Source organism: Acomys russatus, chromosome 27 (genome assembly GCF_903995435.1).
Source record: "Acomys russatus chromosome 27, mAcoRus1.1, whole genome shotgun sequence".
NCBI lineage: Eukaryota > Metazoa > Chordata > Mammalia > Rodentia > Muridae > Acomys > Acomys russatus.
In genome coordinates this window covers 48,231,741-48,244,271 of record NC_067163.1, presented here as the reverse complement: position 1 = coordinate 48,244,271, position 12,531 = coordinate 48,231,741, and the positions used below count along the sequence as shown (strand labels likewise).

The 12,531-nt window shown below is 42.4% G+C and overlaps 1 protein-coding gene across 1 annotated transcript in view; it reads left to right on the top strand.

Moving 5' to 3' along the window:
• Palld (palladin, cytoskeletal associated protein) overlaps nt 1-12,531 on the top strand; it is a 446,518-nt gene that overhangs the window by 169,589 nt on the left and 264,398 nt on the right. Inside the window, exon 3 of the mRNA XM_051169959.1 lies at nt 7,887-8,065. Within this exon, the coding sequence (XP_051025916.1) occupies nt 7,887-8,065 (179 nt within the window). The remainder of the gene's footprint in view (nt 1-7,886; nt 8,066-12,531) is intronic.

Here is a 12,531-nt window from a genome sequence, read left to right as displayed (position 1 = left end):
GCATGCGATGTCTAGTTCCCAGGCTCTGTCATCCATCCCTTCCCCCCTTTGAGGGCTTGGAAGCATTTAGTACAAATTTTCACAGTGTAGCTTTGAAGTATGACTTGTTGGGTCATGCTGACTTATTTGTGTGCTTGCGTAGACAAGGGGTAAGAAGGAGCCGATTTTTAAACCAACAGGTGTAACAAGAAAAGTCTGTAATTGAATGAGATGGGGGGGGCTGTATTGAGGATCTCACCCATCCCCCACCAAACCCTTATAGTTAAAATTTATGCCAGGTATGAAATTCCACTCTCACAGAGTGAGATGGAATCTTAGTGTCAATTAAGCTCACATTTTTTTTTTTCCAGAACGTGTCTCCTACTACCCTGGTCCTTCAGCATGACTCTCAAAGCACATGTTCCACAGTCAAATGTGACTGAGAATGATGCCCGACATAGTTCCTTCATGGAGAGGTTGTACACTGGCACAGTCTGAGCTCTAGGAAGGCCTTGTAGTGGAAACGGATGTTTTGTTTTGTAAATGTCTCTGGCTACAGAACTTTCCAGTGTTATTGGTCAACCTGTGGCAGAACTAGTTTCTTGGGACCCATTGGAAGAAACACTAGTTAAATACATCTCAGATTTCACAATGTAGTAAAGTCAAATGAGAGACTACTGGGATCACAGTGGCCTTAGTGGCTCCACAGTCCAGGCATAGTAAGAGCCAGGGCTGCTAACTGTCCCCATACTAGGGCCTTCTTGCTGCCCCACTGATGGGAGCCTCTTAGGAGCAATCTACAATTTGAACAGCTCTGGCAGCATAAATATTTGGTATAGACTTAACTTGAGGATTTTATAGTTGTTTTGTAAGGATAACGGTGAAACAACTCTGTGCTCATAACATGTGGTCAGAAAACTATCATTCATGGTCAAAACAAAATAAAAATCCTTTTTAAAGTTTAATCTTATCTGAGTTGGTCCAGTCCTCTTTTGTTTTTTGTTTTGTTTTGTTTTGCTTTTTCATTTTTGTTCTTTTCCCCCCTGAGAAATAAAGTGACTATTGAGAAAATAAATGCTAGGCATGAGTTTGGTTTATAATCTATCTTATCCAATTTTCCTGGGCTTTGAATTCCAAAAAGCCGGTTGGGTTATTGGTCCCTTTAGGACAGTCAGGTTAAAGTACAACTGTTGTCCACATAGATTTAGCTGTTGCCCTTCACGCAAAGCAATCATGAAATTACAGCCATAGTAAATTTAAACAAGAGCTCATTCGGTCAGCCCATAAATCCAAACGACAGAATAAACATGGTACATCTTGCGGTTAATATGAGCACATGTGAAAAATTAAGAAATCTTTGGTGACAAGACCAAAATTGCTCCATAAAAATTAATTAGTGTTTAACTGAGGATGTACAAAATGCAGTGCTTACAGATGGTGATGGCCTAACCGTGAGTTCAGGCATAAATAAAGCGCATGCTGGGCCCAACTCGCCATTTGTTTTGGTGGATCTCCAGTTCGTGGCAGAGCTGTACCATTCCTTAAGGAGAATGGGTCACCTGGATCTTTCTGGGGTTCCCTTTCTCCTTATTTCATTTGCATTCAAATGCTGCTAATAAAGTGGTTTCTTTAGTGTTCTTCAGCCATGGACTTGAACGAGGCATGTGCATTCAGAGAGAAAGTGCAGCTCAGTGCTCAGCTTGCTCCCCGCACTCAGCATCAGCACATCTTTGAAGCAAAATCATTCCAGGAAGCAATAAAAGTAAAAAGAAAGAAAGAAACAAAGAAAAAAAATTTTTAAATCAAGAGTTATCTTTTCAGCATAACATTACTCTCCCATGAACACACACAAAAAAAAGTGACTTAGATGAGAACATAAAACCTCTACTGTTTTAAAAAGTTTTTATTCAGTGCACATTTTCTTGTTCCCATTAACTGGTTCCTTTGATTTACCACTTTGCTTAGAAGCACTAGAGCGCATTAGTCAAGATTCACTGGTGAAGCTTTTCTGCCTTTTATAAATCAGATGTTTCATTTTAAAAAGCCACACATTTAAAATGTGGCACACACACACACACAAAATTTCTGTGATGCATAGTTGCAGTTCCATAAAATAAAAATGGCCAGAAGAAACTGTCACTCATAAAATCTATATTTCTTGCTAAATGGTAGCATAGGAATGGAGTTATCAGTCAACTCATAGTCAAGGGATGCTGTATGTGACTTTAAAATCCAAGTATGTTACAACTGGAAAGGACATATGTTTTGTTGGTGTGCTTGGTTGTTTCTCTCATTTTATCAGTTGCATTTATGCTCATAAATGTCACATTCGTAGCTCTGTCATAGAGAATCCGAGCTCTCTGAGCATTTACAGATGGACACCCCTGCTCCAACATGCACTCTGAGCCCCACTCCCAGTTGCCAGCCCAAAAGGAAGACCATTCAGGGAGATGAACATTTAACTTTTCACCTACCAACTGAGATTGGACAGGGTGGGCAGTTCTGAGAGATGGCCATTTATATGCTCAGAAGCAGCTACAGTCCTCTGACGTCAGTCCCTTACTGATGCTTTCTGACCTCTAACTGAGCAAGTCCAAGGCTGCAGAAAGACACCATTGAATTCCCAGCAGACGAGTGGTTCCCCCCAGCTTCACTTTGAAATACAATGGGTGAATAATGAATTAGGAAACTGCTCTATGTAAAACACCTTCTTAGGTTTCAGTCCAACCACTTCCCACTACTGCCATCATTTGAACCTTTGGTGTCTGGCATAATCTCCTTTTGAGGTTAGAATGTACCGGCGTTCCCAGGTACTGAGGGGCATTGAGCAACAAAAAGAAAAACTCCACTCACAACCTAGCCAGGAATAAAATCAATACGCTTTCCCACAAAACGTTAAATACTCCAGTTCATTTTCCTCCTATGTTCTTATGTTCCCTTATGACCAAAAAGAGAGAATTGTGAATTCCATCCACATCATCCTCTCTTCAGAACACTGGTTTTGACCAAAGTCTTCCTATCCACAGCAAGTTTTTAAATCTGTAAGCATGAATCTGTAGCCATTTTTTAGAAATATTTTTGAAGGAGTCTAAACTTTCTTGCACCCTAGAAGGAAGCAGAGCTTCTTAGATGCCTCTAGCTAGCCTTTCTCCTCTGTTAGCCTGTAGATAGGCCTGCATTCCCAGGCACTTTCCAATGGGAGTTCACGTACAGCAAGCCCCTTGGTGAATGAGGAAATAACTGCTGAACAAACTAATGAATAAATGGATGAATGTGACTATAGAATCTAACCCTATACCTTTTATTTCCAGTTAATGCAAAGTGATTTTCACACCCTGGTTATGGCCTTGAAGTCTGAAAGCCAGTCCCATCAGGTTGACCTGTACATATACTCACACCTTTCCTTCTGTTCCAGGGCACTTAGCACACACACTAAGTTTTCAAGGGTGGCTTCTCCTGTGTCCCTGGGCCCCTACTGTGCTTCAGCTACCTAGCTGCTTCACAGCTGCCCCCCAAGATTAGAAAGTGGGAATCAGGAAACTTTGCTAAAACACGTTTATATCCACAGTTGAAAACTTGATGAAAGATGGAGACAAAAGCATGGTTGGAAAAGGAATAACGGAGATTAGGTAGATTTAATAGTCTGTGATCCTCTTTTCATTCCTATAGATAAATGAGAGTCACTTGTATCTGAAAATATAATCGCAATGATTTCACAATGTTGCTGTGAGACAAAGATACGTTCTTATATGCAGTGAGTTTTTACATGAGCTGAGGTCTTATGTACAAAGTGAACAGTGGATACAGCCATTCCACATATATTTCCTCATGATCTGACTATACTACTTTTAAGTGTTATCATTTAAAAGCTATGCCACCTCTTCACTGCAACTACAAGATTGCGCTTGTATGTTTTTAATACTTTGTTATTTAAAAATTCCCAAAATGTTGCCAGATGTGATGGTGCAGGCATTTAATGCCAGCCCTTGGGAGGCAGAGGCAGGTGGATTGCTATGAGTTTGAGGCCAGCCTGGTCTACAAAGCGAGTCCAGAACAGTCAAGGCTACACAGAGAAGCCCTGTCTCGAAAAGCAAAAACAAACAACAACAACAACAAAAAAAAAAAAATCAAAGTGTGGCCAAGCATGTTAGCAACACCTGCAACCCCAGAAACAAGGAGCCTGAGGCAAGAAGATGACAAGCTCAAGGCCAGCCTGGGCTACGTATCAAAACTGTGTCTCTAAAACAGAGTAGACGACTCAGTGGGTAAAGTGCCTGGTGCACAAACATGAGGAGCTGAGTTTGGATCCTTGCACTCACGGATCAGTCACAGCAACACGTGTAACACCAGTGCTGTGGCGACAGACACAGGCAAGTCTGCAAAGCTCATTGTCCAACCAATCTGGCCAAAGGGTGTGTGTGCTGCCACAGGTTCAGTGAGAGAGCCTGTCGCAAAACCTAGAGAGCCATAGCAAAGACATCCAGCCTGCATAAGCATGCATCTGCACACAGGAAAGTACACGCATGAACACATATACTGCATGTAGCACAAATAGAAGTGTTAGTTGAAGGAAACTCCCAAGCGTGGTTGAAGTTGGAGACACTCAGAATCTAATCTTTCAATGTACTGCCCAGTATATTACTCACTAGATAAATGACCTCTCAGAATTCAAATTTAGAAGAGCAAGAAAAATGCGACTCTAACCCAGTAGACTCTTTGTTAGGCGTACTACATGTTTCTATCCAGGCTCCCCTCTCAACCAACGGACTTTGACTATCAAGAGCCAGAGGAATGGAGGCTATGTTTTCTAGAAAGAGACCAAGCTTATGATGGCAATCATGTGTCACTATAAACTTTGACTTCATCTGCTTTGTAGTCTGCCCAAAGAGCTTTTGCCGAGGCTCTGACCCTTTACATCATTCTGATTGATTAGTGATGTCTGTCACAGGAGGGGGTGGGCCAATGTCACTGCCTTGGCCATGCTTTATTACCATGCCAACATTGCTTTTCTTAAAACTCCTCTAGCAATGAGAGTTTAATGTGGGAGAAACTTTAGGAGGGTCAGCGTTTGATCAACAGACCTGACTTTCAACTCCTCTCTAAATACTGAATGCGCTGAGTTCTTTGCCAGGAAGCTGTTAGAATTACGACTTTGTGCAAACTTAACTAAACAAACATGACTATAGTGCACGTCTAATCTAATATGGGCTGTCAAGACGTCAAAAATCAAAGGTTCTTTTAGCTTAGCAAGGAAGGTGGTTTACATCAGCTACAAGGCACATGAAGAGTGGGCAGGACTGGTCTCCTCTCCTCATGTGCTCACTAACAACATCGTTTTAAGTTTATACTTGTGAAGTACACTTCAGTTGGACTTGGTCAGAGAGGATAAACTTCTCAACATAAACATTCTAAAGCAAAACCTATGACACCGTTGTGATTTAAACTGCCCGTTCAGCCCTTTCATCTTCTATACATATGTTCCTTTATTCATTCACCAGCGATGGTCCAAGTTTTGAAGTGTCAGCTATTGTGAAGTTAACAGGCCAGGACCTTATTAGATCTGGGCTTAAAGGTTCCATTCCAATGAGGCAGTCAGGGATCTTTACATGAGGGCCAGGGTTCTGTATGGCTAACCAGCTCCCAGGTGGAACTGAGGCAGCTGCCCCAAGGTCTACAGTTTGAGTAAAGAAAACAAGCACTGGTGAACTTTTCCTAGAAAGTCCAGAAAGTGAGGTTCAGGCTTGGGCAGTGTGTTGCAACTCCTACCCTCCTCCATCACCATAAAGCATGCGCAGCCGCGGGCAATATATAAATGAATGGATGTGATTACACTTAACAACAACAACAAAAAAAAAACCACTTTATTGACTCCAAAATTTGAGGTTATTATAATTTTCAATGTCACAAAATATTATTCTTCTTTTGATTGTTTTTTTCCTCTCTCAGCCATTCAAAACTATAAAAAGCAGGATTTGCTGGCAACCATGCTAAAACAGGCTTGCAGGTTATAAATATGCTGAATTAAGGGGTGAGATCCTGCTCATACTCACGTAGCTGGCAAAGGCCTCACACTGAGGGACATCCACCCCCTGGACAGCACCATCCTCTTCAACCTTTCCATGATTCATTTTCCCCTTCATAGTCGGTTAATATCTTTTTCCTGGAAGCCGACACCATCTAAAGTCAGAACAGATACACAAACTCCACGTTGTTTCAGAATTTGTTGAATAGGATTCCTTGCCTCTATTCAGGCAGCACGCAGCAGTTGTGTGGTCGGCAGCAGCTTTGCCTGTGGAGCAAGATCTTGGCTTGGCCTTGGAGGAGGAGTTGTTTGTAGTAAGGATCCAAGCAGGGGATCAGGGGGGCCTTCCAGAGAAGGGAAGACGTGGGTAAGAATGGTAAGAGAGTAACCCTTGAAGTGACGTGATAGTGAGCCCAGACACGGGAGTTAATCACAAAGAGAATGATAGAAAATAAAACTAAGGAGAAGTGACAAGGAAACCAATCAAAGACAGACCCAAAGTTTAAGGAGTGACAGTTGCAAGAAATTCAGGAGCATTAGCCTGAAGACAGACGCAGAATTTATCATTTATCAGAGACAGGGCAATCAAGTAAGGCTAACACTGTGCTGAGTGCTGGTGGGTACTGAGCTGGACTAGGGCTGTGTAAAAAAAAAGAAGAAGAAGAAGAAGAGTGGGGGTGAAGCCTGGCTTTAAGCTAGATGGGTCTCTAAGACTTTCTGCAAACAAGAGCAATCACACTGTGACGCAGAATCAAAGACTGCCCGTTTCTGGCACCACCCCCACCCCAAATGATGTGAGCCACATTGCGTAAAGCGGCTCATGGGTATGGGCTCATTACGCTATAACCTTGAATTTCCAAAGTCATCGCATGAGGTTTCTAACCTGGCTTCAGGGGTTAGCGCTCCGGGAATTTGCAAGCACCTTTATTTCACTAACTTTACTTTCAACTTAAATATAGATCTACACCCTGTGACTCCAAATAAAATAGTTAGTCGCCAATGTCGTGATATTTTCACAAAAAGGATGCCAAGCCCTTAGAGTTCTCCCAAATATCAGACCCAGAAACAATTTTTTTTTTTAGTGTTATTAGGAGCTGAATGGAAAATGCAGTTCCAGAATCTTCAATTAAATTAGCATATCCCTTTCTATTTCTTTAAGAACAGATCATACTAGCAGGTTTTGGGGGGAGGGGAAGGTATGTTTTGTTTTGTTTTGTTTTGTTTTGTGTAAAAGCAGTCAGCTGCCATTGAGCTGAGGAGCTAGGGAAACAGAAGAACGGCTGTGGGAGGGAACCTGTGTCAATCAGCTGAGTCTCTCCCACCATTTGCGCTTAGCAAGAGCAGATTACAGCTCAGTGCAGCTAGAAATTGTTGTGAGTATCAGAAGTGAGAAGGCACTGGATCCTGTACTGCCTAGTGCTCACAAGTCTTGCTGGGCAATAGAAATTTCACTAATGGCCATGTTCCCTGAGCACTGCAGATTGTTTGAGCATGAAATTTATATTCCTTGCTTGCACTTCCTTAGATAAGAACAGTGGGTAAAATTATAATAATCATGCGAGTTCTCCATTATAAGACATGCTGTAAGACAAGTTGAGGTCTTAGTCCCTTAATTTTGTAACCAGTCTCTATACATTCAACAAGGTCACTTATTTTAAGGTTACTAAAATGTGCAAGATGTTTTGCAAGGAAAATCTCTCTGGGATACGTACGTGTAGGCATCAATTCCTCAGTCTAGGTTCAGTTTCCATGAGCAACACTGATGCAGATCTTCCATCAAGCTGACAGCTCTAGCTTAGCATGAACCTTGCCTAACACCCTGCAGTTGCTTTATTGTATCCCTCATCCATTCCTCTGTCATCCCTGCCCTCTGCTTGTCCTGCAGATGGTTCTGTGAGGGGAGGGAGCTGTACAACAGTCCTGACGTTCAGATCCACTGCGAAGGTGGGGAGCTGCACACCTTGGTCATTGCTGAGGCCTTTGAGGACGACACAGGTCGCTACACTTGCCTGGCTACAAACCCCAGCGGCTCAGACACTACGTCTGCGGAGGTGTTCATTGAAGGTAAGGAGAGTGTGGAGGGGTGAAATGTGAATGGCTGTCCTTTAGGCATCCTTGCATTCTATGAATACAATTTTCCAGTGCAAATGATGCTGTGCAGTGGGCGGGGGGTGGGGAAGGGGTTAAACCTCATTTCTCCTGAGAAACTCTGGAAGTCCATCAAATTCTTCCTTGAACAGTTCTGACACTTAGGGACGCATCAGCTGTGTCGAATGCCGCCATTTGTTCCTCTCCATCTCCACCACACTAACTTGAGTTTATTTACAATATAAAGTGCCCAATTTACCGGTAGCCTTCCCCTCTCAAGTAAATGAAGTATAGAAATGTAATTAAAATACATTATCATCCAAAGTTATAAAAGATGCATAAAAAGCCACTCATGGGAGTGACAAGTGATGAGTATTTTGAAATGTTTTCACTTTTGTTAAATTTGAGCGTTGTACTTACTTTGTAAGACTTCCTTATCTCCACTAATTAACCATGAACTCGAATGAGTTGATGGAGATAATTTCCAAGGCTGATGGTGTAAGAGCTGTTTCAGAAAATAGAATGCTTCTAATGTTCAGTCATTAATCATACTTACCATATTTTAACAAGACCTAACCTCCTGAAATTAGAAAGTTTGATTACCAAAGGATCATAGTTTAAATAATATAACTATTTGAGGGGGGTGGTCAGTATCAATAGTTTTAAGTAATTGGTAGCACTTTAAACACCACACTTCTCAGATTGCCTTTAAATCTACAACTTATTCTCACTCCTATAAATCAGTTGCCTCTTAAAATAATAGTTAAAATTTGGAACAAGCATAAAAATACTTGAGGCCTCTATAGGTTGATCTCCAATTCTTAGCTATTTTGTCTAATTACATTATATTACTTCATTACTAAAGCGAAAGAAAATGAGGTCTAAACTCTGGTCTTGAGCGCCTTCAAGAATGACAAAAAGAGTTTTAAAAGTACCACGTACTGTTGACTAAACACTGGCGCCTTTGCTTTTTAAAGGACCTTCTACTCTGCACAAGTATCTCCAGGACCTCTAGCAGCCTTCTTCTCTTAAGAAAAGCAAACAGCTCAGGGGTAACAGCTATCTCCCCGTATGGCATTTGTAAGGCGCACACACAGGCCTGCAGATACATTGATTTAAGCTCCACTGTCAGTCTTTTGAGGCATTTTTCTGACTTCCATTTTGCAAATGAGAAACAGACCCAGGGAGATTAAGAGGACTCCGCCAGCTTAAAGGCCACGGTCTTAACCGCTCCATCACACTGATAAGTATTTTCAAGTGCTTCATAAGTGAAAAATTAATGACCAAAGACTTCGCATTTTATAATGAGTTATTAGTAAGTGTCATTAATGGGTAGGCTCTACGGTGAACTTCTTGTGGCATTCTAGAACACAGTTGGTGGGGGAGGGGACTAAAAGAAGCCTGCTTGCAGATTATGACCTCGCCCCTGTGCATTCAGAACACCTTCCAGTGCACGGCCTCATTTGCTTGGAGGCTTGCTAGAAATAAACTGGAGTTTTTTTTCTCCAATGCTCAGTTTTCTCATGATACAAAATTCTCTCGGATGTCTGCTCGTCAGTTTTTGTGAGGTTAGTTAGTGTGCAACCTCGGATAGACGGAAGAGAGGATAAAGAAGCCAGGCAAAGCAAGATAAGCAGCCAATAAGATTCCTCTTCCCAAGCATAACATAAATTATCATAGAACCTGGCTAGCACTGACCTTGTTAAATACGTGCAAACATTAAAGTTTTAGGTGAAAATTTTAAACACGTATTTCTCCCTGAGAACAATGACATGATGGAGAAACAAGCACAGGCACATTTGTGAGACTGAAGTAAGCAATGTTTTTATTTACTGACTCCAACACTGGCTGGATTCAGGCCTTGCTCAAACACATTACACATCCTGCACCAGCAAGGAGACACTGGAGGGCTCCCAGAAGCAAAGAAGTTATAGGGTTTTGAATATCAATAGCAAAAGCGAAACAAACAAATAAAAGTAACAACAGACCTCTTTCTTTTGAATGTTTCAAAACCTACTAGTTGGGCCCAGGAAAACCTTTACCAATCCAGACCCGGCAGGTCTATGACAGAAATAAGGGCAGTGATGGGATGGGTGAATGAAAAGGCACTCTGAACAGGTAACATTTCACTGAAAACCAGTGGAGAAGAGCAGAAAAAAAAAAAAAAACTAGGGGAAGGATGCTGCAGGCAGAGGGAACCCATGCCAAGGCCAAAGGCACCAGATGTCAGCCAGGTGGCAGGGACTAAAGCAACTTAGAGGTAAAAGGGATTTATTTTAGCTCAAAATTCCAGGCTTCAAGTCATTACTTCAGCAAATTCAAGGTGACAGGAACTTGAAATAGCTGGTCACATGATATCCACAGTCAAGAACAGAAAGGAAGTGAATGCTTACAAGCTTCATATTGCTTAATTTTCTCTTTGCGCTTGTCTATGATCCCCCGCCTAGGGAATAGCGCCGTCCACAGTGGGCTGTGTCTTGCCAAGTTTATCAGCATAATCAAGACAATCCTCCACAGACATGTTCACAATGTTCACCAAGCTAATCTAAACAATCTCTCACTGTCTTCCAGATGATACATTGTATCAAGTTGACAGTTGAAACTAACCATTACCTGGGGAAAAGGAAATGGCTTCAGGAAGGAGGGACTTGCCAGCAGTGTCCACTCTACTGAGAAGTCAGATGGGGTCAAGGAGCAAAACCACTGATTTTAGCAACAGTGGGCATTGTTGGTGATTTTAGCAAAAGGGAATTGGAGTGGGGGTGGGAAAATGAGGTGTCATGAGTTGAAAAAAAGATTGCCAGCTGTGACAGCAGTAGCAGTCATTGAATGGTCATTTGGGAAGTTTGGCCAAGTCACCAACAGAAATGTCAGCAGAATCTGGAAAAGCATATGAGGTCATAAAGGATGGTTTATTTGTAGTTTGTTTTCAGGCACGCGTGATTGTAATAAGTTTATATGCTGATGAAAAGACAGAGTAAAGAGGAAAACTAGATTATGTAAAAGAAAGGAAGATCAAGATGGAAAGTCTTTAAGCGGGGAGGAGAACGTGGCTCACAGGTGTACCGGATGAGGAAAAGAGGTGCCACCCCTCCTGGGCTAGATAGTAAAGGAATAGTCTCAAGAACACATAAATAGGAAAGATAAACAACACGAGAAATAATCCATCCCAACTTTCTACCACTCCCTCCTCCTACCACTATAAAATGAATTATAGGGATTGGTTTAGCTTTAAGAAGTCTGAACAGGGCGGGTGGTGGCTCTGAAATGTGAGGTGAAGGAAGCTGGACTGAGCTGGACCTTGTGAGCATGGAGAGTGTGGATCTGGAAGAGAGAGCAGGAAGTCCGCATCAGAAGAAGAAGATAAGGAGGTTGGACAGGAATGCAGAAGAGAGATGCAAGGAGGCAGGTACTGCTCGGCATCAGCTTGTATTCGCTGAGTGCTGGGTGCCCAGGTTGGGAAGTATGCGATGAGGTAGCATGGGGAAATGTTCCTTCTGCTCCCATGAGGCCAAGCCCCAGATGCCACCACCCAGTGCACCGGTGTCTGACATTACATGGATATCCAAGCACATATTCTTTCTGCTAGGTTTGAGATTTTGTGTAGAGAATTAAAGAATATCTTGGGCTGGTCTTCATAGCATATATTTTAATAATTTTCCTAATGTTTTGTGAAAAGCTAATGGATTGCTCTATGGCCTGTAACAGTGGCTCTGTACTTCAAAATCAAATCATTGTCAGAATCGAGGGAGTCCATCCTCGAGTGGTGCCTGGCATGTGAGGCTGGCTGTTCTGAAGATCACAAAAATAGTATGTTCCTTTAAAAAAAAAAAAAAAACTAAAGCATGTGCGCATGCATGTGCGTGTGCACACACACACACACACACACACACACACACACACACAAACACAGAGGATGTAAATCATATATAGCCTGACTGCCCTGTGATTCTCTCTGTGTGTATGTATGTGTTGCTGGGAACTGAAGTCAGGGTTCCATGCATGCTAAGCATACACTGTACTGCCAAGCCATACTCCAACCCAAAAGTCACTTTGGGTACGTTGCCATTTCCTATCTTTCTCCTGTGTGTCCCTTACTCTAAACAGTCTTTAGCATCTGGCTTGATTGTTTGTTTTATTTTTATTTTTATTTTTATTTTTAATTTTATTGTCTCCTAAGCACCAGCAGATAACACCCAGGGGTAGACTTGCAGAGAGAGAGGTGCGGGGGGGGGGGGGGGGGGGGGGTGGGTAGTAGAGGGGGGAGAGAGAGAGAGAGAGAGAGAGAGAGAGAGAGAGAGAGAGGAATTGCCCTCAGGTGAGGGAAGGGCACTGTGAAGATTTGGTCTGTTACAGCCTGCCACAGCTGCTTTGACACCTGAGACATAAGGTGACATTGCATTCCACAAGGGCTGGGCAGGTGCAGAACACATGCCAGGGAT